The sequence below is a fragment of the Podarcis vaucheri genome, assembly GCF_965113315.1.
Source record: "Podarcis vaucheri genome assembly, chromosome: 6".
In the NCBI taxonomy this organism is placed as follows: domain Eukaryota; kingdom Metazoa; phylum Chordata; class Lepidosauria; order Squamata; family Lacertidae; genus Podarcis; species Podarcis vaucheri.
The window spans coordinates 53,950,711-53,976,234 of record NC_138764.1 but is presented as its reverse complement, the minus strand read 5'-3'; the positions used below and the strand labels follow the sequence as shown (position 1 = coordinate 53,976,234).

General features: G+C 42.5%; 1 protein-coding gene and 1 long non-coding RNA gene across 3 annotated transcripts; one reads left to right on the top strand and one right to left on the bottom strand.

The window, feature by feature from the left end:
* Nucleotides 1–641: 641 nt before the first annotated feature.
* LOC309534558 (uncharacterized protein) lies at nt 642–24,471 on the bottom strand. Of its 2 annotated transcripts, none has more exons than XM_082226810.1 (3): nt 24,396–24,471; nt 22,685–23,455; nt 642–2,775 (listed from the first exon to the last, which is right to left on the bottom strand). In XM_082226810.1, exons 2-3 carry the CDS (start codon nt 23,073–23,075, stop codon nt 2,591–2,593), a joined length of 576 nt encoding a protein of 191 aa, XP_082082936.1. In that variant the 5' UTR covers nt 23,076–23,455; nt 24,396–24,471; the 3' UTR covers nt 642–2,590. The 2 variants fall into 2 exon arrangements, with proteins under 2 accessions (XP_082082936.1, XP_082082935.1); XM_082226809.1 differs by lacking the exon at nt 24,396–24,471 and adding an exon at nt 23,797–24,007.
* On the top strand, nt 2,691–9,044 carry LOC309534582. The gene is made up of 3 exons (XR_014220799.1): nt 2,691–2,802; nt 3,178–3,247; nt 8,979–9,044. It is a non-coding gene; the product is annotated as an uncharacterized lncRNA (long non-coding RNA).
* Nucleotides 24,472–25,524: the final 1,053 nt, after the last annotated feature.

Sequence of the window (25,524 nt, the reverse complement as noted above, 5' to 3'; positions counted from 1 at the left end):
CCCAAAGACTTAAACCTTGTAAAGTTGACCTAAATAGTGAAATTTGTGAACATTGTTTGTTGGGGAAGGAAACAAGACCTTCTATCCCCCAAGCAAAGCCAGAAAAGTTCAACAGAGCCTTTGTAACTTATTAATCCTGATATATGTGGTCCAATTCAACTGATGTCTCATGGGAAAAACTACAAAATGGGAAAATAAATTTTCTGCTTGTATATGCTGTTGATATAATTTTGGTTACTGAAAATAAACAAGATAGAAGAAGAAGAAGAAGAAGAAGAAGAAGAAGAAGAAGAAGAAGAAGAAGAAGAGTAGTTTGGATTTGATATCCCACCTTTCACTCCCTTTAAGGAGTCTCAAAGCGGCTAACATTCTCCTTTCCCTTCCTCCCCTACAACAAACACTTTGTGAGGTGAGTGGGGCTGAGAGACTTCAGAGAAGTGTGACTGGCCCAAGGTCACTCAGCAGCTGCATGTGGAGGAGCGGAGACATGAACCCGGTTCCCCAGATTACGAGACTACTGCTCTTAACCACTACACCACACTGGCTCTCAAAAGTTGTAAAAAAGTTGTTGAATGTTTAAATAAGAAAAAATTGAGAATTTACATGCTAAATTGAAATTGATTAATTCAAACAAGGCACATTGAGAAGGGGACTGTAAGAAAAAGACTGGGGCCTAAATTGAATAGTAGAGTGCCTGGTATCTGGTGGGCAATCTCATCCTTTATTTCCACACTGTGGCTCCAGACCAAATCATCTGTCAGGAGAGCTATGGCCTGGCCAGGACGCAGGCCTGGCTGGGACACAGGCCAACTGGTAGCTTGACCAGCATAAGAAACAGAATTTAGCCTGAAGGAAGTCAACTGACAAGGCAGAATGGGATTAGAAGAGGTTGCTTAGGAGAGGCATGGAAGTTTGGGTTCCCACTTGCATTGTGGGGCACTATCACACAATATGAATCTGCAAAGGATCTTCATGTTTTTGCTTGGGCCTGATGATTCTTACAGGTAACACTTTTTAAAAAGCACAATACCCCTAAATATCTGGGCAAATTATCAGGGCAAATAATTAAAAACTCTCCTCCGCAGTTAAGGGAAAGCTAAAGGCCCTAGCTCAGCAGTAGAACATCTGCCTTGCATGCAGAAGGTCCCAGGTTCAATCCCTGGTGTCTCCAGGCAAGGCTTGGATAGATTCCTGCCTGAGACCCTGGAGAGCCACTGCCAGTTATTGGTAGACAGTAGTGAGCTTAATGGACCAATCGTCTTGACTTCCTATGTTCCAGTGTAATACAAGGCTGGCTTGCAATGCTGCCATTCTCTCTTTGCAAGCAGTCAGAGAAAATTCAGCCAGAAAAATCAAGCAGAGACATGGCCTCCTTGCATCTGTGCCCATCTTATACCACCGGGCTGATCCTGGTGGAGAACACGGTGGAAACAGATGCTCTGCCCCTGCCCATTTGTTTTGTGCCTCCCTGCTTCAGTGCTTCAGTGCTTCAGGAAACAGAAACATCTGTATGACGGGGAGAAGCAGCAATGAAAAATAAAGGCTGAGAATGCAAAAGGAGTGTATGCAGGGCGGCGGCTGCTTCTAATTTTTAGAAGACAAGACAGAAGAGTCAATCATTTCTGAGGCTGAGTAATTTTCAAAATCTTGTTTTTTACTATTGCACTAAAAAAAAATGAAACAAGAAGTGGAAACCTATAGAAACACAGAAAAAAACCCAAATTGTTCCACAGAGAAGATGGTGCTAATATGTGTGTCCAGGCACACATTGTTCCGCTAAAAAAAAAAGGGCAGACATTAAACTAACCAGAAGGCAGATTAACAGCAAAAATTAGAAAGGTGGTGCATATATTTTGCACTTTTGCACTTTGTGAGGCTTCATTTGAAATTGGCAATGCTTTCCGCATCTGTGGATAATGTCTCCTTTTCTGCCTGGCAACAGAGTCCCCATGCTTGTTTCAGAGTCCTCATGTTTATCTCCGTCTAAGCCTCCTTGTGCTGAAGGTTGCCAGCTTCAGACGCAGAGCAGGCTTTTGAGCCTTTAATATTTGTGCAGTGGCGGTGGCAGGAATTAACCAAAGAAGCAGGGTCGCTCATTGCAGTGCTGTGGTAGCAAGAAATGCTATCCTCAGGATCAAATACTTCTGCTGAATACTCTCCATAGCCTCTTCCCAAGGAGAATGCCACCCAAAAGGGAAAGCAGATCTCACACAACACTATGGGATCAGAAAAACCATGGCTTGTCTTGCAGATTCGCTCCTTATTGTGCTTCCCATGGGATTTCTGGAAGTCTGTGTGGAGTGTTTCAAAAAGCTGCGACCCTCTGTTTATATATAAAGTTGCAGTGTTTGTTGGTATAGAGCTGCTTCGTGCTAGCTTGTTGCACTGGTCATTGGATGCTCCCAAAGGAAGGGACATTGCACACTCCAGTATTCGTACAAGGTTGCCAAGAATTGAGAATGTAGCCCTCATCAAAGTCGCAAAGTCATTTTGAGGGTGGGGAGAAAGTACCTTTTAAAAAAGGGGAGCCCTTCCCTTTCTACCTGTCACCCTCTCAGCACTCTCTGCATATATCCAGGGACCAGCTTGTTCATATCTGCCGGGGTAGATGACAAGAAGAAGGTTCACTGATGGAAATCACCACATCCTGAGGCTGGGACTCCTGGTGATTGTGCGTCCCCCGAATCTCGCCCATCTCATTCACGTTATTGCTGATGCAGTTCACGTCGCTCTTGTTGTTGTTGTCATCATCAGCGTTGGGACCAAACATCCAGTCTGCAATCAGAACAACAAAATGTAGGAGTAAGTGCTGGCAATGAAAATGGGAAGGGGAGCGAGAGGCTGGTATGGTTGATGTGTAGGAGGAGCAGCTTATTCAGGGTTTGCTTTCTATTTAGCAATCTACCTGAAAAAGGGTATTTATGTGGGGAACCTTAAGCCTGGGGGCTGAATGTGGCCCTGCAGGCCTTTCTATCTGGCCCTTGGAATCCCCCCTAAGCCACACCCCCTCTCCTCAGACCATGACTTTAACTGGCTCTGTTCCAAGTGCTTTTTGCCTGGTTGTAATCAGTCCTTGAACTCTAATAATGCCTCTTGATTGTCTGGATGGAGGACTTACTTTCTCTCTCTCTCTCTCTGGTGTTTCTAACTATATTCTCTCAACAACCTCCCTTCTAGGTAGGTTAGGCTAAGAGCGTGATTGGCCTAAAAGTCTCCAATGAAGCTTCATCATGGAACAGGGATTTGGGTGAGTTTGTTTGGTTCAACTGTGGCATTTTATACCAGATTGGATATCTATATGTCCTGAAGCTGTTTCACATAGCTAATTGCTTCCCGGGTATTCTAATGTCACACAGTTTCTTGTATTAGTTCTTCTGCATCTGTATCCAACAAAGTAGGATAAGTTTATTGTGGTGCTGCTGGTGTTGCTTTCTGGGTCACAGCCACCGTCAACAGCCTTCCAGTCATGATTTCGGTATTGCTATTATTATTTTAAGAAACACCTAGGGAAGGATAAATTTCCATCCATCAAAGAGGTGTCTTTTAATAATTTGCCTGAGGACAGGGAACTTGAACAAAATAGATATGCTGAGAAATGGAAGAAATTAGTAGGTATACTTTTTAAATGAAAAGAAAGACACTTTACTAACCTAGCACTGAATTGCTTGGTCCCCAAATGTTCACTTTCTCATGGTTGTCTCAGGGCTCCTGTTTCCTTTCTACATGGAGACCTTTATCACACAGTGTTTGCCTCATAAAAATAAGCAACCATTTTGCAATCTCTAATGCAGTTCATGGAATACAAGATACACATAGTTTTAACAGAAGATGTTGCATTTCAGACCACAAAGCAGTGTGGCCATAGTCAGCAGCTGTAAATATTCAGATGCAGCGAGGGAGTTTTGTATCACTAGTGACTGTAGCAACAGTACTAGATATTGCAACAGATACAGCTGGTGTTACATTGCAGCTGTAAGGGAGGGTGTTCACACACAAAAATGCCTCTGAGTGCCACTTGTGGTGGCATAGCACCCACGATGGTCTTACTACTCTGCACTAAGTGGAGTTCTTATAACTCCCCGCTTTCATTACTGAAGGAAAGTGTTTGTATGACCATTGAACAAAAATAGCCCCACTAGTGTTCCGTGGTCTCTGGTGACATGGCACTTGGTTTCAAATATGTAGGTCTAAGACAAGTCTACTCTGGAGATAATTACCTGTCTGGGCTCACACATCCCCCCCACTCACTTTCCTAGGGGACTTACAGCTACTGTAATCTCCCCAAGCCAGAATGTATTGGAATCTCTTCCCTAATTAAACATCCCTGGGGATTTTGAATCCCCCAGATCCCTAAGCATCTCCCATCACTCAGCGTTTATTCAGCCCGTCAGCCCTTCTTGGCTGTCTGAGAAAGAGAAAATCTACTCTTCATCTTCCCGAGGAAAGACTGCGGAATGCAAATGAAAGCGAACTGTTAATTCCCAGGGGAAATAAAACCAAATTAGGTCTGTCAGAAGAGACTTGCCACTTGAAGTGTTCCTTGCTGGGAAGTAGCCTAATATTTAGCAGTGCTGGAATGCAACCTATGTGTTTGCTGGAAGTCACAGAGGGATCATGCGGCTGCACTAAGGTCCTGCTTGTGGGCTCTCCCTGGGCATCTGATTGGCCACAGTGAGAACAGGATGCTGGACTAGATAAGAAACTCTATCTATGTCCTTAAAGCATTGTGACCAGTGGATTTGTGCCCACTGACACCACAAACAGAAATGAATGATGCTGCAGACATGGAACTATGGTGTTTGTTTTCTATATAACTTGCTTGGTGCCCATTGGTCAGGAGTGACTCAGCCAGAGAGGCTGAGAAGGCAATGGGGTGCTAAAATTTGGAATTGAAAAATTGAAAAGGGTAGACCAGCAGCCAACAGCACAGTAAGGCTGCGCTGCTCGCTTGACCTCCATCCAGCTGAGTCACTGCAGCATACCAAGATGTAGAGGGGGAAGGAGCACTGGTGGAGCCAAACCGCTGAGCCCCTCCCTTTCTCTTGCAGCAGCAATTCAGCCAGATGGAGGCTGGTGAGCGATTTAGCCCCACCATGCTATCCACTGCTGGAGTAGGCAATTAGGAAGGGAAGGACATTAACAGTCAAAATGAGAAAAGAGTATCCTGGTCCTGATCATTCACCAAATGACTTGTGATGCTGCTCACCATATAATAACGTTAACCTGCTACAGCAAATCCAGTGAAGAATCTTGTGGTACCTTAAAGACTGACAGACTTATGGCATAAGCTTTCATGGACTAAGCTCTGCCACATCAGATGCAGAGTTTTAACTTTGGAGGAGGGAGCAGAAATCTGAAGACTGCCAACTCTAATACAGGTTATTTGTGCACACTAAAAATATCTTTTGAAAAGGCATCTCCAGAATCTCCCCCAAAGGCAAAATAGAGGCAATGATTTACCAAGAAGAAGTACCAAAAAAGAAACTGTTGAGTAAACAGGAACAAAGATAGCATATGTATTACTGATATAAAACCTTAGCTTATCTGTTTTCTTCCATATATACTTAGCCAGACCTTAAGCCAAACCTCCAGGTTCTCCACTAGGGAGATGGCCTTTTTGGTGGTGGTGCCTCAGTCACAGAATGCCTTCCTTGATGATACTTTGTATTTTTTTATTTAAGCAATTTCTATATCACTTAGCTACAATAGTTACTAAGTAATATACAATAGAGAGCAATACCTTAATCTCTCCAGGCCTTTTAGTACCATGTTTAGTTCTTGAGACAGATTATTTTAGGGATGTGGCTTTTAGAATAGTTTTATGTTGAATAGGCTGGTTTTTATGTGGGTATTGTAGTGAAGGTAAGTGTTCTAACTTGGTTGATACTGTCTGAATTTTGGGCAAATTGCCCAGAGGATGTTGTTAATGGACAATCAATCTCAAAAATACATATATGAAAGGGAAGTGACTGTCGCAGAATAGCAAGTGGCAAACAACCTACTGAGAAAGACAAAACCCATGGAAGAGATGAGAAAATGGTTAAGGATCTCGGTTCAGTTTGCATTTTAATGCGAACCTACTTAATTTGCACTTCCTGAAATAATGCATGAACCAAAACACAGCCATCCTTCAAAATCCATAAATCTCCAGATTTTATTATGCTGTTCTTCAGCTGACAAATGTGTACAAAAAACAGTGTCATATTAAAGGATGGTGTGCATAAAAAGACATATCTCAGTGAAAATAATATACAAAAAAAGCATTATATTAGGAAGAATTGCTTGAAAGTGGGTGTATATTAGGTGAAATTGCATACAGCAATGTGCACCAAAATACTGACAAATTTTCATGAGAACTTTTTTTAAAAAAAGAAACAAACAAATAGTAAACAGATCTGGACATGAGGAGAACTGAACTTAAGACTAGGGAAGTGAGAAATGGAGAGAAACCGAAAATGTTAAATTTGCTGACCCCTAAAAAAAGCAGCTGAATTATTGTCAGGATGTAGACAGAAGAGATGGAGAGAGCTCTGGAGTGAGCATGGCAGTTCCTAATAAGGAAACGGTCTCCAGCCAGTGCCCTGAAGTGCCAATGCCAAAAGCAGGAATATTTCAGTCTGCTCATTGAAGATAAGGCACCAATTTAGAAAAGGCTCCCGAGAGGCAGAAATGTAGACTTGGTAATAGATTCTAAGTGACATGATGCAGAATGTCTCTCAGCCACAAAGGCAGGCATATTAAGGATTCCATATCTATGCACTCTGATTGAAAACACACACACACAAACCAAACAGTTCTCTCTGTAAAAAAAGTTGCTTTTCTCTTTGTAGTTTGCATTTCACTCTAGATGTAATTCAGTGACACTTCACTCTGGCAGACCCTGTTAGCAAACTGTACTATATCGTGCAGCTGATCTAAGTTCCACAAAAAAGGCTCCCACTATAAATGGAAAAATCACACACACACACAACACACACACACACACACACACACACACACAAACATAGCAATAATGAAATAGTAATAACAAAGTTTAATGATATATGGTTTATTATTGTTTATATTTTGAATTATATATGGGGGCACCATTTTTAAAAAACTGTTTAGGGACTCTAAAGGTCTCAATCAAGCCCTGCTTATATGCAACCATCCTCACACATCCTCCCACACTAAATCTTTCTTGCAGAGGCTGTATTCGCTAGGAAGATGCCTACTTAATTTCTGAAGTGAATATGGAGAAGAATGCAACATTGATCATATGCTCTAATGGTCCCTATATACCAGGGACCGTTTCTATTTTTCAAAAGGGTCTCAGGGTTCATCCTTACATTCGCTTGCACCATGCCTAGAACGCATGGGTCTGGGTGATTTTCCCCTTGCCCCACTCCTTTCCAAGGGAAAACCTGCTCTTTAGTGATAGATTGGAACAAATGGCAATCTGGGGAAATCCCAAATTGCTGTTTGCTATGATTGAGCATTAAAGAGCAGTTTTGCCCAGGAAAAGCAGCAGGAAAAGTCCTCAGGTAAACCACTCTGCCAGATGTCCCCACCCCCAATTTGGCGATACTTTATTAAGATGTTGTTAGTGTAAAATGCTATGCATTCAGCCTCCCTCCCTAGAATCCCCGGAAGTTAAATATCACACATGTTTTATCTAGTGCAAATGCATGTATATACATGGCATGAACACCAAGGCTACAGGCAGGGCACAGCCTGTGTACAAGAGAGGGAGGGAGGGAGGGAGGGAGGGAGGGAGAGAGAGAGAGAGAGAGAGAGAGAGAGAGAGAGAGAGAGAGAGAGAGTGGTATGGCAGTTTTATATTCAGTGCTCATTAAAACACAATCACAAGGCTGTATGGTTCCAATTGTCTGTGTATAAGTATAGCAGAGTCAGGGCACCTCAGCAGTTATGAAAATAGAAGACTGTGGCTGATAAGCAAAATCTCAGCTAATGAAGTAGAGCTGAGATTATTACCATGCGGCCACAAACAATGAAACCTGTCTGTTTTAGAAAGACACATATTCTAACTAGATCATTTAATAGATATCACTTCCATTAATGCATTGGGTAGAGGTAGGGTTGTCAAGATTTATTTTGGCAAAAGCTTCTATGCTTTTACCAGATATCACATAGAAATTTAGCAGGTAAAGTCCCCCACACCGCTGAGCATGGAGATGAAATTATGACAAAATTTTTACCCACTAAATCTCAGCCCACAATAAGAGAAAAGGTGTCTGTGTGGAGGGTGGAGGTGGTTAGAAACAGACTGGCAACATGATTCCCCACCATAGGAGCCTACTCCTAGGGACTGAGCTCCCTTCGCTCCTCCCCAATGAAATATTAGAGGGGGCTATGCCCGCCAAGTTGATGGACATTGCCATGATGTGTGTGAGCCACGTCTTGTGATTGATGGGGCAGGGCTTACCTGGGCCCCCCAAATATATTATTCAAGTTGGCACCCCTGTTTCCCACTGCGTCCGACTCATATCTCCCAAACTGAATAAAGGACTCTTTCCTTCTAAACAAGATTTTATTATTTTCACTCTCTGTCCTATCAATGAACACTGGCAATTGTATTTTTTTCTCTGTTTTCAGAAGACCTTTCAGTTCAACAACTGGAATCCTCTGGGGAGTCTGGTTTAGCTTCTGCCTTCCAAACAATTGGTTTATTGTAGCAAAAGTCTTGCCCTTTGAAGTGGAGTGTTGTGGAGACTCTGCATATTTACTCAAAGATAAATCCCACTTAGTTTGGCTTACTCCCAGGAAAGGGTGGGGAAAATGGCAGCCTTAGGGTAGAGGTCATAGTTCAGTGAAATAATGCTCTCTGTGTTATATGGGTTCAATCATTGACACCTCTAGTTGGTTTTTTTTAAGATGTAAGGCTGTACACACAGTAACTTGCTTATAGTACAAAAATGTAATTTTTCCTCAGTCTGGAATAATTCATGCTCATCCTCAGCATGCTGCTTTCAATCTAGATGGATTCTAGATCCTGCTGTCAGCAAGAGTAATTCTGGTTATGCGATACACGTTTGAATGTCCTCCCCTTGATTTGGTTATCCATACAATTTCTTTCCTGCGTGCCCCAAGAGAAGGAAGAAGGAAGTAGAGATTGCAGTATGACTTACACAACGTCATTGGGCAGGCTTAGAGATATACACTCCATTGCTGAGTCCGCCTTCATTTGTTTTCAGCTGTTTTCAAATGGACACACTCTTTGACTTGCAAAGAGAGCATCTGCTGCAGCAGGGATGGGAAACTAAACCCCGTCAGCCCCAGCCAGAATGGCCAATGCTGCAGGGTGCTGGGAGCTGTAGTTCAACAACACCTGGAGGACCACAGTTTCTGCTGCAGGGAAGGATGATCACCTGTTGCATGTTAATGCCAAGGTTTCGGCTCAAAAAGTCTTTAGGATGATGCTGTTCTCTCAACCATCCCTGAGTGCTGTCCACCCTGCTTCTTCCTACTCTGCCCCACCAAATCTGTGAAATGGCCCAACTGCCGTTGCCAGCCCTGCATCCTTTGCAACGGCCGTGGCTGTTGCTCCTTCGGCAGTGAAGTTGAGGCTGAATCCCTGTGCAGGCGTATTGATCTTATGAGCCACTGTGTCAGTGTAGCAGCTCATAGGATTAGCCTGCTAAAACAGATTAGTTACTCTTTATCACTCCTCCAAACATCCTCTCTTACGCACAGTCCAACTGGGGAAAGGGTGGGTTCCCCCCACTGTTTCAATTCTGGCCAATGAGCCGAGTGGTGATTCTAATCAGTGTTTGTGTTTGTAATTATAGTATAGATGGAATTGAGGTGTGTGTGGGGGGGGGGAGGGAATTGAAAGGGTGGCTGCTGCTAGTTCTTTGGGATTAATTAATCTAGGGTCGAAGAGTGTTATCCTGAGAATGAATAAGCCCTGAAATATAATGCCAATTGAAGTAACTCCCATCTGCGGCTGCTCTCAGCTGACCTCGTTCAGCTCACTGCTCAGGATTAAAAGCTTCTCATGTCTGGAAGAACTCCAGGAAATGGGCACAGGGGGCAGGGGCAACTGTGAGCCTGTTGGAGCCAGTGCACTTAAAAAGAGATCACTATGGCATTTGGTCAATCTTTTAAACAAGATATCGACACTTCTTCCTGACTTTTCCGTAAGACTCTTTTAGCATTGGCCACATCTTAAGCATGAAGGCTAAGGGAAAGCCCTGGTGAACTCAGGTGGTGGGACAGGAAATCACAGGAAATATACTGGAATTGCACTGTACAAATGCAGTTTATTGGCTTTAGACTCTTCTGACCTGTTATATCTCCCTGTTTCTTGCTTCCAAAAGGAACAGGAAGTGATGTGGGAGGATGAGTGTTATCATAATGAGATTGCAGATACTATTAAGGTTCATTGACGTCAGTGGCCAAATGTCATTGGGAACAGGTGGGTTATACCGTGATGGGAGATAATTCATGACCTGAGAAGGCACAAAGATAGGCCCAGAGGTGTGTAATAAAGACATTGGACTAGGTTTAATTCAAAAGTTCTTAATATGGAAACTTGCATAAGGATTTTCCAGAATCAGAGGGACCAGAATGTTAGTGGAAATCACGTAATTCTGTGCAGCTGCCCAAACTACCTTTATGGGGTGAAGATAACACAGTGCTAGTTTTTCAGTAAGGCTCTTCCTTCCTACAGTTGAATAAAATTGACCTAGACACCCGTCGACTATTTGCAAAGCCCTTGTGCTACTCTGGCATAAGACGCACATCATACAATGTATACTTTTTATTTTAAATGGAGGAGGATTTTCACATGTTGAAGACAAGTCAACAGAACTGAACATTCTTTGTATGTTCAGTGTATGTACATTTTAATGCAAAACATTAAAATGTTTCACAGATTCCAGCTGTTTTGGGACTACAACTCCCACCATCCCTAGCCAACAGGACCAGTGGTCAGGGATGATGGGAATTGTAGTCCCAAAACAGCTGGAGGGCCAAGTTTGGCCATGCCTGCATTAAGGCAATTACCTTCCCAGTGGGAAGGTAAACGGCGTTTCCGTGTGCTGCTCTGGTTCACCAGAAGCAACTTAGTCATGCTGGCCACATGACCTGGAAGCTGTACACCGGCTCCCTCGGCCAGTAAAGCGAGATGAGCACCGCAACCCCAGAGTCGTCCCTTTACCCTTACCTTTAACTAAACAGGAGGCTATGGTTTAGAAGGTAAGAGAGTTTTATGAGTGAAGAAAGTAATGGCAGACTATCTCCAGTGTAAGAAAGAGTCTTGGTATCTTCTAAGCAACACGAAGATAACACAGACAGAGGCATAGGACCACAAATGTAAATTTAGTCTCTTGCTCAAGCAATGTCTGCAGGGTGACCCAGCCATATTTATTTGGATAGCCGTAGTCATTACGGTGAAGTCCAAGCTGGCCTGACCATGATGGCCATTGAAATATCTTTTTCTTCAAATTTGGAGAGCAATTATGGGGGTGATATTTTTGAACTGACCTTGTCTAAAATACAACACTCATTGTCTAAGCCTCCTGCAACAGCAAGGATCTCAAATATGCTGATAACAACATTTTGCACATTGTTCCTGGAGAAATTGCATTAGGCCTGTGTGGAGAATGAGGTTGCAGAATAGGTTGAAGCCAGCCCTAGGTAAACCCCATTAGAGGGTTGCTGACAATGTAGCAGGACCACAACTCAGTGTTGCTGGATCAGAAGCCAAAAAGTCCCTACAGAGAATAAGACAATTTCCAAGTCACTTGTCTCAACAAATAAAATGCCACATGTTCAAAACTGGTTGAAGTAGTCTTGAAATTCAGATTTAAAATTTGTATCTGAAGCCATGTGAACACCCCTGGGGTCTTGCCAGTTTCCATGCTAGAAACATATAGTGGATTGGAGATCACAACAACACCATGTCTGATTTCATTGGATTTGAATTTGCACAACATCTGCAGGAAGACAGCGAATGGTCGACCACAGAAGGATGTGAATTGCTATTACTGTGGTTGCCAAGGACAGAAGCATATTCCTCTGCATTCCCAAATGTTTCCATAGCACTTTGGATCAAGAGATTTCAATTTTGCTTGCAAAAAAGAGCTAGCACAGAAGCTCCGGCAATTGCCTTGTAAGCCTTGCAGACTGTGGGCACGCCTTGCAAACTGAAATTCAGTCTGATTTCGGTATAAACAGTGCACTACAGCAGACCAGGGGGAAATTATATAACGGAAGCCTTTTCTAATTCCAAAGTAAATAACAGGATGGCTTATTTCTTCACAGGCTAATCTGCAAGATGGTTTCTGTGGGGATTATTTTGGGACCTTCTAGATTTAATATGTCATCCGCAGGGAGAGGTAATTAGGATGTTGCTAGCTAGTACTTAAGGAGATGCTGTTAGGATTTTTCTCTATGAGCAAGGAGAGCAAAGGTACCCTTAAGACTTGTTAGCATCCAAGGCCTTATATCCAGGCACAGGGCTGAGGTCTTTATTAGGGAGATCAGAGAAAGCTCTTCCTTTGGGGAAGCTTAGGTTTCCAGACAAAGCATATATCAGGCAACTGTCCTCATCTATTTCTACAAATTTAGTGTGGAGGTTATACAACACCACTGTCAAGTGGTTGTTATCGTGCATATGCTGCTGCAGCTTCACATAACTTTTCTTTCCCCCTCCCAAGTCTTGATTTTTTTTGAAAGCCAATTTGTTGCACTGTTGCTATTTTTCACAATGTACCCACTTTCTGTGCAGTGACTAATGAAGGTGCACTTTTATTGTGCAATGGCCGTATACTGGCATCTATCCAAACATTGAAGAGATAGGTGCAGAAATGCAGAGGTCTGAAAGTGACCTTAGATGCTGTAATAGTAATAAGTGTTAACTGCCCTCTCCTGCTATGGTAACCTTTGGTGGCTATTGCTTTTGAGTTTATGCCGTGCTTTGCCTTTGTTACAAACCAATAATATTTTAACCGAGCAATAGTTGACAACAGCCAGCGGAAGCAGGATTCAACAGTTATGAATCCTATGGGTTTTATCTATGCTGCAATTTTCCCTGTTCCAGTATAAAGGAGTCAAAAACCACTGCATCTGTAAAAAGAAAATTGTATAACCCTCCTATGCAATTAAGAATGTTAAAAGATCAGCTGGGTGAACTCAAAGGGTCCAGTTAGTCAAGTAGCCTGCTTTCTGCAGCAAGCAACCAAATCCACAATTGAGATCCAGCTCACCACCATAGACTTCTCCCTCTATTGCTCCCCACCAGCTGGTATTTTGTGGCCTCTTGAGGTGTTCACAGGGTGTTCACAGATTACAGTACATTCAAGCAGTGTAAAATCTGTACTTGTGTACACAATAGTAGAGCTGATTACTCATGCAGTTATTCACATGCAACATTCACATGCAACATGGTCTGTGTTCACAACAGCTGAGCTATACAAATCAACAAGCTGTCAATTCTTTCACATAAACACCTCTACAGGTAAAGTGTTTGTGCCTCTATTTAGTTGTAATGAATGAACAAACCTACAGTCATGATAGATGAAGGCCCCAGGAGGATGAAAAACAGCAGGGAAGTTCAAAATAAATAAGCATGGTAAGGTTGAGCAGATAAAATTATCCACTTTCAAAACATTAGGAGTCATCCGGTGAAACTGGTTCTAAACAGAGAAAATAACATTCTTCTTCATTTAATGCACAATCAACCTGTGAAATTAATTGCCACAAGCTTCGATTGCTTTTTTAAGAAAGAAAATATGCATAGTTGGTCTATCAGCCCCAATGGTCAGCATCTGTAACAAAATGAAGAAGAGGGAATCATACCCTATTTTTGAGGTTCCCAGTAGCAGCTTCCAGTGGCCTTGGGAGGGAGCATGCTGAGCAATGAGCTTTTGTAGTGGCACACTTGGGAGTGCCACTGCATGACTGTCCACACAGCTACACACCCACACAATGTGTCCAAGGAGGCTGCTGTGCTGACTGACTGACCGACTGACACACACACACACACACACACACACACACACACACACACCAGTACATGCCATATTACCTGATTTTTAGGATCAACACACCCTCTGCTGAAACTGCCAATGCTGCCTCTAAATGCCTTGATCCTTCTTCTGCAAACCTTTCTGTGTGCTTAAAGCTTAATAAATTCACAAATACGAGAGGTCATGACTGAAGCCTGTCTCAGGCCTTGATCCCATGTATGTAGGTGCTGATAGTGGTTCCTCAAGGGCAAGAGGGAAAACAGTCTTCAGATGCTCAAACTGACACTTTAAGTGAGCTGAGCTCTAACATCAGGAGAAAACCTCCACTTTTTTTACCTGGTGAGCTTTGCCTCAAATTAAGTCTGGGATATACATTTGGAAAAAACTAAGGTACAGATCATATTACTGACTGAGCGAAGGCCAAAGCAAGCCATAAAAAGGTAATAATTATTATTATTTAGTTAGTAAGTTTCTATACCGCCCTATACCCGAAGGTCTCAGCGTGGTTCACATAAAGGATGACATACATAAAATCAAAATACAAACAACCCAATAAAAACCCCCAGCTTGCAATCCTTTTCCCTTTTATGAGTCCTTTCTTGGATGACTTGAAACTGATGGCAGCTGCCCCTTATGCTCTTGAAGAGCACATTTTAAAAATCAGCTGTGACAGCTCATGCGGGAAATGTCCTCCTGAGGAGCAAGACCAGGAGTCCTTTAATTGTTTAACAAATGACTTTATCAAAGTGGCAGGTAAGGAAATAATCCACATCTTTTTGCAGGTACTGTCACAACCAGGCTTGCCAGGAAAATTTCCTGACACGTCCTGGTTTCCAGGTGTAAAAATGGCATTGGGGGGGAATTTTGCCGAATCTGCAAAATGCCAGGGGGAAGAAAGCTCAACAACTTTGTGGGTGTCAGGATTTTTATTCTACAAAAAGTGGCCTTGCTGGAACTTTGAAAGAGGTGGGGACAGGCATTAACTTTGAATACTGAATCTGAAGAATGTGACTTCACCTAACTTCAAGGCTTCAACTCTACTGAAAATCCTGGAAAGTTCAGATTTGGGACTTTTCCTTGTTCTAATGCAGGGGTCGGCAACCTAAGGCCCATGAGCCGGATGCGGCCCATGAGCCTTCTCAATCCGGCCCACGGATGGTCTGGGAATCAGTGTGTTTTTACATGAGTCCTTTTATTTAAAATGCATCTCTGGGTTATTTGTGGGCCATAGGAATTTGTTACTTTTTTCCCTTTCAAAATATAGTCCGGCCCCCCACATGGTCTGAGGGACGGTGGCCCGGCCCCCGGCTGAAAAAGGTAGCTGACCCCTGTTCTAATGAGTGAGTCCAGTGTGAGAGGCAAGGAGGAGGACAGGCTTCCTGTACATTTCACAGAGTTTTATTCTGATCTGCTGAATTTTTTCTTTTTAAAAAACCAAGTTAGTCTTGGCCATTGATTTCAATGGATCTACTCTGAGTACGACTAGCACTGGATACAACCCGCAGCTGTGCAGAAGCAGAGTTGCTTTTCCAGCTTGTCATGCAGGGATGATCTAAGCCAATGTGACATGTTTGGCCAGTTATTCAACAGATACACTGATTTATTAGTAGCAATTATTAATTTATATTTATTAAATTTGCATTCCATCTTTCCTCCAAGGAGTTCAATATTGTGCACATGGTTCTCCAACTCCACATCTTATCCCCACAATAGATGAGACTGTGACTGGCTCAAGGTCACCCAATGAGCTTTAGGATGGAGTGGGGATTTGAATCTTGGTCTCCCAGGTCCTAGGGGAGGCACCATTTGCAATTTCCATAGTGCCACTGATATAGTGTCACTCTAGATCACTGTAGAAAATTTAAATGGTGGTGTCATTGGACTATTTGCTCCCACTGCTGTCACCAGGTAAGCTCACTGAGCAGGGCTTCTCAATGACGTGTGCTTTACCAAGGTTCTTCTCAAATCCACACAGGAAAGGGTGTGAGAAAAGAAAGGCCCAGGGTGATAATCAAACTGGTTAAGAAAAGGAAGCTCATCTGATCAAAGAGAAGTCATCCAAGTTCTTTGAAATGTAGGGGAATTTTCTCAGGAAAGCATTTGTCCCTCAATTAGTGTATACTTTTGGAGAGCATCCATTTTCATTGCTTAATTGCTTCACATTATCGGGGGTTAATGGAGGCCCAGCTTAATTGGCAGCCATTCACAAAACTATCCAGCCACTTCTAGTCTCACACTGGAAATACGTATAAATTGACATTGCAAAAAAAATTCCAGCATTGCCACTAGTTGTATCTATTGTTGTTGTTTAGTCATTTAGTCGTGTCCAACTCTTCGTGACCCCATGGACCAGAGCACGCCAGGCACTTCTGTCTTCCACTGCCTCCCGCAGTTTGGTCAAACTCATGCTGGTAGCTTCGCAAACACTATCCAGCCATCTCGTCCTCTGTTGTCCCCTTCTCCTTGTGCCCTTCATCTTTCCCAACATCAGGGTCTTTTCCAGGGAGTCTTCTCATGAGGTGGCCAAAGTATTGGAACCTCAGCTTCAGGATCTGTCCTTCCAGTGAGCGCTCAGGGCTGATTTCCTTAAGAATGGAGAGGTTTGATCTTCTTGCAGTCCATGGGACTCTCAAGAGTCTCCTCCAGCACCATAATTCAAAAGCATCAGTTGTATCTATTACGCACATATAAATAATATTCAGATATGCTAAGTGGAGAAACAAAATGGCTCTGTTACCTCCTTGGCTCATGGTTCACTTCAAGAAGGGTCCACAGTGTTGAATTGCACTCCCACTCTGTTGTTGATATTTTAAGGGAAATTGCAGTATCAATGGCAGTGTAAAATAAAACCATACCTGGTTAGAATGTTTGGGAGAGCAGGGTTTGAAACTTTGCTAAGCCACGAAGTTCACTGGGTGACCTTGGGCCAGTCACCATCTTTTCGTCTTACCTACCTCACAGGCTTGTTGTGAAGATTAAATAGGGAGGAGGAGTCCTAATACAGTCCTAATTTCACTCACTTAAAGAAAATGTTTCTTATGCAAAAGAGAAGCCTAAAACATGGTGTTTGGAGATAAGGCAGAAAAAGAACAATCCAGCAAGGAGGCCAATGAGAAACTGGATTTATTATTGCTATTAGGAGGGGTTGTTCGTTTAGTTATACATTTCTTACGAAACATGGCCAGGTTTTTGAGCATTTGTAGCTGGATATAAACTGAATGCCATGTCTATACTGGCTGTTGGATGAAGAAGACAGGGGCAGAGTTTACAGGTTAAATTAGTTTTTCAGTAATGGTTCTCCTGCTTTGCTTTACAAATTCTTTGTGCTCCATTCAGCTGGACAGAATTTCCTGCTTATGGTTCTGCTTTCTCTTTTGTATGCAGTCATATTCCCTAGATCAGCTGTATTGTTATCCAAATTCACTGTTGCAAGACAAACTTTTGTTTTCAGTCTGCAGGTGCAAATGCATTCTGAAAGCTCTGTCATCTGTGGAAGGTAGGAAACCATGCTGTGATGAACTCCCTACCGCTTTAGGATTTCTCAAAGTACAGGAACAACATTGCCTGAATTTCTTCAGCATAACACAAATATTTTGAATATTTTCAATCAAGGTTCATTCAAAAATAAGGCAAATTGCTTTCATATTTCCCCCATGGAATTTATGGATAATCCAAACAAGCTTCTGAAAGAAGGGCTCAGAGCAACAGACTGTCAACATATCAACAGTTCAGACCATGTGTGAATTGTCTACCTGGGTGTAGGGTAGGGTTGTTCAGGTTAGCAGCCTCTGAGTGTTCCTGCATAGATCACTGCTCCTGCCAGCACTGCATTTCACCAATTATGCTTGCTTCAAGAAGTTTGTGAACATTCTGGGAGGTCAGATTTAGTCAGAGCAACCATACTTCATGTGGTTCATACCTAGAACATTGTACCATGATCTCTAATGGACCACCCTTGATGGCTGTTCAGAGTTTGTATGTGTATGTTCCATCCTGCCTTCCTCCAGACAAGGATGGGTGACAGAGGCAGGCAATAAATGGTATGGGAAGTCACCCCACCACATGACTCCTTATCAATGTTACTGGAGAGTAACATATAGGCTGCAATACTAAATACAGTAAATACACAACTAGGAAGTAGGCCCCATTATACACAGAGTGACTGATGTATTAGTAGGCACAACTAGGATGGTAATGATAATGTAATTGCCTCATGCCAGTGCCTAGAAGCCCCAGCCCAGATCCATTTTACAACAAACAGTCCCTAGAGCAGAGATGGGGAATCTGTGGCTCTCCAGATGTTGGATTCCAATTCCCTGGCTATTGGCCACACTGATGGGTGATGAAGCCCAACAACACCTGGAGGTCCACAATGCCCTCATCTCCACTCTAGAGTAGGCATAGGCAAACTATGGCCCTCCAGATGTTTAGGACTACAATTCCCATCATCTCTAGCCAACAGGACCAGTGGTCAGGGATGATGGGAATTGTAGTCCCAAACATCTGGAGGGCCAGAGTTTGCCTATGCCTGCTCTAGAGCTTTAGCCAGAATTAATCTGTGAGGGACAGGTTCCTCAAATCTAGCAAACAGTTGGGCTTCAGAGTTTGCTGGCAACTCTAGGCACCTTCTGGTGTGTTTTTGAAATGAGCTGAGCAAAATGTCCTGATGCTTTTTAATGAGAGGTGTCCTTTTATTTGCCCAACTCACAGGGAATATTAACCTATTCTGCATTCATTTTTAAAAATGAATCCAATCTCACTCTGCTCACTCCCTGTTGGCAAAATAAAAAAATACAACTTTTTCAACCTTCATCCCTTTCCATAAGTCAGAGACACATTATAAAAGGTTTTATATCCCCTCAAAAGAGACTTTTCTCAAGGCTACAATGTCACTTGGACTCCCTTTGAATTTTCAATCTGAATAAATTGAGTAACCTTGAAAATGGAAGAAAGCTGGTTCACCTCATTTGCTGAGAGATGTTCACTGTAAAGAGCAAAGCAGTATGTTTTAACATTATCTAAGAACCTGTGCATACAGGTATATTACCTGCCATCTGACTGAAATACACTTATTTAGCAAAGTCTATAAACTCACAGTGTATTTATTTATGCCTTAATCCAAAACAAAACCAAAACCCAGACACGTTGTAGCCTTCTAGATATTGGTGCATGCTTTAGCAACACACTTAGAAACAGCATTAGGTGCAAAGCTCAAATTCTAAGAGGGCCTTTGTGATGCAGAAGGTCTCAGGTTCAATCCTTAGCATATCCACTTAAAAGGATTTCAGGTAATACACTTGGAAAAGACCCCAGCCTGATACTGTCAAGAACTCCTGCCAGTCACAACAATGTTGCATTTGCTCAGAGTTGGGGAATCTGCAGCCATTCGGATGGTGTTGGATTCCAACTCCCATTAGCCTCAGGAAGCATGGACAGTGGTGGGATTCAACAGTATCTGGATGGCCACAGGATCCCCACCGCTGGGTTAGATGGGTGAATAGTCTGCATAAGGCAGCTTCATATGCTCATATACGGTAGGCATCAATTGGCTAAAAGGAAGGGGCGGGGTGCTTGGGCTGGCACTTGTAGGTCCTCTACCTTCCACCTCATAATCAGCACACTGATTAAATGGGAATTAATTATAGGGAAAGGCTGCATGACTGAAAACGACCTAACTATGGCAACTGTGTGAAAAGAATTCAGATCGAACTGGGAGTTGCTTCCCACTTCCCTTTCACCTTCTGTCTGATCCCAGAAGTCATTTTATGCAAACTCATTCAAATGAAGATCCCTCTTGGGAGGAAGGGAAAATGATGACTCACCTGACAATGTTAACAAACATCATCTCCCTCTCCCTCCTTGGAGAATTCAGTAATTTGGAGCATATAAATACGAGTAATGCATGTGCTGCTTGCTAAGGAGCGTGTGCTTCATTTTAGCAGACTTGAGGTGCCCCTGAAACTCATTTCCATTTTCTATTTGCATGAGGTGAAAGCAGGTACAAATTTTTGTTCTGATCATAAATAAAAGATTGTGAGTTCCAAAACTCACTCTTTAGCAGAGCTATTATTTCTGACAAGATGAAGGATGTATCTGTGAGCCCAGTGAAATGAATCAGATTTGGAGAACAGTTGCCATCTCCCAGCAATGAGGGAGTACCTGGGAAGACCTAGAAAAATGGCACAAACCAAGAGCACTCTCTCCCTCCCTCTCATTCATATACACGCACACACACTTTGAGTGGTTCCATTATAGATCAAATAAAATCTGTGTGGATTGTTCCTGTTGTGGATTACACCTAATAATACGGATGAATGTCATTAAAATTAAGCATGTTCTGAAGCCTTTTGCCAGAGTTACATCAATAATTATGATAATCACCATCAACATAGCATAGCTTATTTGGAAATAATCTAAATTCCCATTTAATTAATATGGAAAATGCATAGAGAGCTTGGCACCTGATCAAGGTCACACAATGTCAGCAGGTCTCCTTGGAATCCTGCCAGGTAAGATCATAGAATCATAGAGTTGGAATAGACCACAAGGGCCATCGAGTCCAACCCCCTGCCAAGCAGGAAACACCATCAGAGCACTCCTGACATATGGTTGTCAAGCCTCTGCTTAAAGACCTCCAAAGAAGGAGACTCTACCACACTCCTTGGCAGCAAATTCCACTGTCGAACAGCTCTTATGCAAGATCCCCTTGCATTGCTCCCACTCTAGTATATGCTTGTGTTTTTGCAGAATTAGTGTCTTACGCTACAAGCCTTGCAGATGTCCATCTGTGTTTGCACAGTGAATATTATGCCCATCTGATTCTGAAAACAATGTGTGTGTTTTTAAATGCGTACACATAGATGTACATGTTAATCATTCATAATAAAATGAGACATGGCTGTAACAGGCTTTATACAATTTGACCTACAACCTATCTATACTTACTTGGAAGTAGGCACTGCTGAACTCAATGGAAATTACTTCTGAGTAAATGTGCATTGACTTGTCCTGCTCATTTCTGCCTCTTTACTGATTTAGCAGATTTATATCTGTCCAACAATCCATACATACTGTAGATGTTAACTAGTCAAAGCTTCAAATGTTCAGAATAAGAAAACTGAGGAACTAATGTAGTTTAAATGTGACAGGACTGAGCAAGATTATTGAAAGCTCTTTTAAAACATATTATAAACACTGCAATCCTATACACACTTCCCTGGGAGTAAATCCCACTGAAGAGAGGGGGATGTATTTTTAAGTAAGCATGCTTAGGATTACACTGCACAGTAGATGTTTTGGATCCTTTGAAAACAGAATCTTGATATTTTGATTCCCCCAACTCCAGTATATATGGCAGTAATGTTTCATGTTAATACTCCTTTCTGGAATATTAATTGTAAGCACACACACACACTCTTACTGATATGAATGGCTATATGAATAGCTACCATGCATTATATTACCCCATAAGTCAATTAATCATCATCTAGGAAAGCAAGAAACCCAGTTAAAGATTGTAGTCCTATATTTTACAATCGATCAAAGAAACAGTCCCTGCTCCCAAGGATCTGCTGTCTAAAGTATTATTCTGATGGTGAAACCTGATTAGGCTTCGGAATTCTCTGTTGACCAGAAGTTGTGTGTCAGTTCAGTCACAAATTATGAAGGATCCACTTTGCTTCTACAAATGTTTCAGCAATTAAGCTCTGTGGCTGTTCAAAGTCTGAACATTACTATAGTACCTGGCCTTCATTTGCATAATCCAGACCTGTATGCTGCTCCATTAAAAAAGTTAAGGTTCTTTCAGCTAGATGGCAAGCCAGGGATAAAAATTCAGCAGGAAAAGCAGGAAAAATAATAATGGAAACCATTCTGGGATGAATGGGGCATGCTACATGGGAGTACATGGTGAGATATAAAAACAATACAAAGTTTTAAATGATCTACCTTTGAATAAAGGGAGCATTAATTCTTTCTAACATTATGGATCATTATTACTTAGCCACATTACTTTGCTGTAGTAGTTTTATTTAATAAGGCAGTACATATTAGATCCAAATCCAAACAGAGCAGAATAAAAAACTTGAATCAACACCACCCTGTTCTGAATTAGATTCTTTTCTGGTGTTTTCTCATGTAACACCTAAAGTACCTTTGAGCATCTATCCCATAATTAATGTGGGATAGAAAAGAAAAGAGTAATTTTGAAACTGTACATTATAAGTGTTTTAAGGTTGTTAGCACATCAGGGCAGGGACCTGCCCATATTTTTAAGTCACTTTGTTAAATACTATGTACATTAATGGCACAACGTAAAACAACAACAAACAACTCAAATGAATGCTTAGGTTATAATTCTACACACACTTATTTGGGAGTAAGTCTAATAGTATCGAATGGAGCTTCTTTATGAGTAGACAGGTACTGTTAGGCTGCAATTCTAACTTTCTGATATTAGTGGGGTGGCGGGTAGGATGACATATATGAACTTATCCTCCACCAGCAGAGAGGAGCATCACTGGCGGTAGCGGTGTGGGCTCTGCCACTCTCTAGAACCCAGTAAGGATTATTTTGCCCATCAACATTGGAATTACTGATATGTGGTGGTGGTGGTGGGGAGAGTAGAAACCAATTCCAGCATTCCATTTGAAAATGGACATTGTCACCAATGCTACACACAGTATATAAAAACGTGTTCCTCCAACACTCACCTATCAAATCATGGACAAGATCCTTGATGAGATGCCCAACAATGGCATACGCTACTGCCACCACCACAAGTGCTGCCATAAGAAGGTAGAGCACAGCTTTGGGCAAAGGGATTGCATCCCGAGGAAGAGGTTTGTACTCCTTGTAAAGCTGGTCATTGTCTGAATATGAGTATTGGAAAAGGTGGTCCAGGCCAGTGGTAAAGTTACTGGAATTCATGGACTGGCTGTTGGACAAATAGCTGCCTTGATCAGGATCCTGCAGAACACTCACCACAGAGCTGGTGGTGGCTTCCACTTGCTGCACCAAGTTGAGAGTCTTGTTGACACTGGGGAGGATCTGGGAGAGAAATGTGCTCCAATCTTTTATTGCACTGATGTTGCAAATGAACATAATGGCAAAGGAGGAAAATGGATTTTCACAAACCCGGGAGCAGCTCAATGCACTCCCCCCCCCCTATATGTAAACCATCCCTACAGGTAAAGAAACAGAAATCAGTCTGTCCAAGAGCGACTTGCCATTCAAACTTCACATGATTGTCTATGTGGATCCAATGGCGTCACATTATCCTTAAAGCGTAAAAGGTATAAATCCAAATTCTAAAACAAGGAATAGTTCCTGGAAGAGAAGCAGATTTGCCCTTTCCACTTGTCATTGATATTTTCCAGACAACTCTTCCTGGTGCCAAATGGGGAAAGATAAAGTGATACAAGCTGGCTGCTGGCTTCACTCATCTGGACAGAAAATATGGAGTCCAGTATCTCAGGATACACCTACAAGAGAAAGGAAACACAAGCACAAATAAACAGAGCTGTGTTAAATGAGGCTTATTTTTCAGTTGCTTACTGTTCGTTTAGCAGCCTCAATGTGTCAGGGGCTGTACTAAACAGCGACCTTCCGAGGACTGAGCTGGTCACACTCATTTCTGCAAGACGGAGAAGAGTCTGCACGCACCACTGCCCAAACTAAAGGACAAAGCGCACTAGTTTGGGTCATCATCGACAGCATCTAACACAGATGAGCCAGGAAGGCTTTCAATAACTTTTTGAAACCCGAGAATCTCCCGCTCCCCAACCTTTCCTTCATAGGTCAGCGGGACGAAGCATTAACAAACCTAAGGCAGGGTCGACTCGAAGGACGCCTCGTTGCCACACACAGGGAATCTCTCTTGAGGTTTGCTTGGAGAGGAAGGAGAAAGAGACAAAAGAAACAACCGACTGCCTCGATTGACTGTCCTCAACTGCCAGACGCCCACAGATTGACCTGTGTAGTGGTGCTGTCTAGAGAGAGAGTCTGGACTCGTCTGTTTCTCCCCACCTGTAGTTCTCTCTCTCTCTCTCTCTCTCTCTCTCTCTCTCTCTCTCTCTCTCTCTCTCTCTCTCTCTGCCTCTCACGCCCAGCGACTCTCGTCCGCGGAGGAACTGGCCGAGGTGCTGAACGCTTCCCTCCGAGATTAATAGAGCCGCCGAGGGAGCTCTGATGATGTCGAAAGACTTAAACCCCGCCGTTATACTTAAATCGGGGGAGGGGAAGATAAAAATGAGACAGTGACATATGATCAGCTCTCTCTCTCTCTCTCTCTCTCTCTCTCTCTCTCTCTCTCTCTCTCTGCCTTTGCTGTTCCCTCCCCTTTCGTCTAATCCCTGCACAAACTCTTTCCGTGCCAAAACATGGGGACTGTATTTGCAAATACAGCAAGAAGTTGGATCTCACCTCCGCTACCAATCCATGTTCAAGGATGCCCAACATTAATGCCTGAGAGTGATTTAATTCCGCCTAGCAAAGCAAAGACTATCTAGCTCCTTGTCCTGAAGAAAGGGAAAAAATACCACGTGATTTTCAAACTCTTCACCTATGAGCCATGGGCTCTTAGGAGAAATTGTAGGGGGTGGGAGGGGGAGACACAGCAACTCTGTACAGATCTATTATTTACTGTGTGGAACTCAGTAGTGCTAAACTTCTGGTTCCAAGCATTGATAAAGTTGGGCTGCAAATGATTCTACTCAGCATGTATAGAGGTCTTTAGAATGATACAAGCACTTAAAGAAGCTCTAGCTCATTATTCCTTACAACTATCCTGTAAGGTAGACCAGTACTATTATAAGGAATGAGTGAGAGAACTGTTTAAGGTCTTACCTCCCACATTCATAGCCAAGTCTATTGTTTAACCAAGGAGAAGCTTCAAAAGGTAAAGCACACACACACCCCAAACACAAAAGACCAGTTTTAGAAGAGCTAACTCTTCCTCACAACTGAAACAAGCTCTGCAACAAAAAGTGTTACCTTTTGCAGAGTGGTGCTTGTATAATTATGTGGCAATCCTATACACACTTACCTAGGAATAAATCCCTTGGAATTCGATAGGTCTTATATCTGAGCAGACATGTGTACAATTGCACTGTAAGAAGAGAGGGTGAATCACAGCAAAAGTATTTCTATTGTATTTTCAAAATCTTTTATATCTTAGCATTTTAAGTTTGAACATTGCAATAGACAATCCATGCAAAACTGGTGGAAACGCAACAAGACCTTCCCTGTTGATGGCAGTGTGTGGGCAGGTTCATGCTGGAGGAAACACCTTTTCAGATACCCTTGTCCCAAACTGTTTATCCAGCACCCTGAACTTGTCTCAGAAGGTAATTAGAAGTCAATATGATGCCAGAATGGTACAGTCAAATATCCGCACTCCTGCCAACAACCTTGCAGCTACATTTTGCACCACCTGAAGCTTTCTGACACTTTTCAAGGGCAACCTAACATAGAGTGTGTTACAATCCTGAGGTTTCTGTTCATTCCACTTTATTGGATATAGGTGAGTATACTACACACACAAAAGTTCTAA

Bases quoted from the DNA above. Each gene is read 5' to 3' on its own strand.
- LOC309534558 (XM_082226810.1), bottom strand. From the start codon at position 23,075: ATGTTCATTTGCAACATCAGTGCAATAAAAGATTGGAGCACATTTCTC. The intron at 2,776-22,684 runs GTGAGTGTTGGA...TTCTGATTGCAG, and splicing joins TCTTGTCCATGATTTGATAG to ACTGGATGTTTGGTCCCAAC.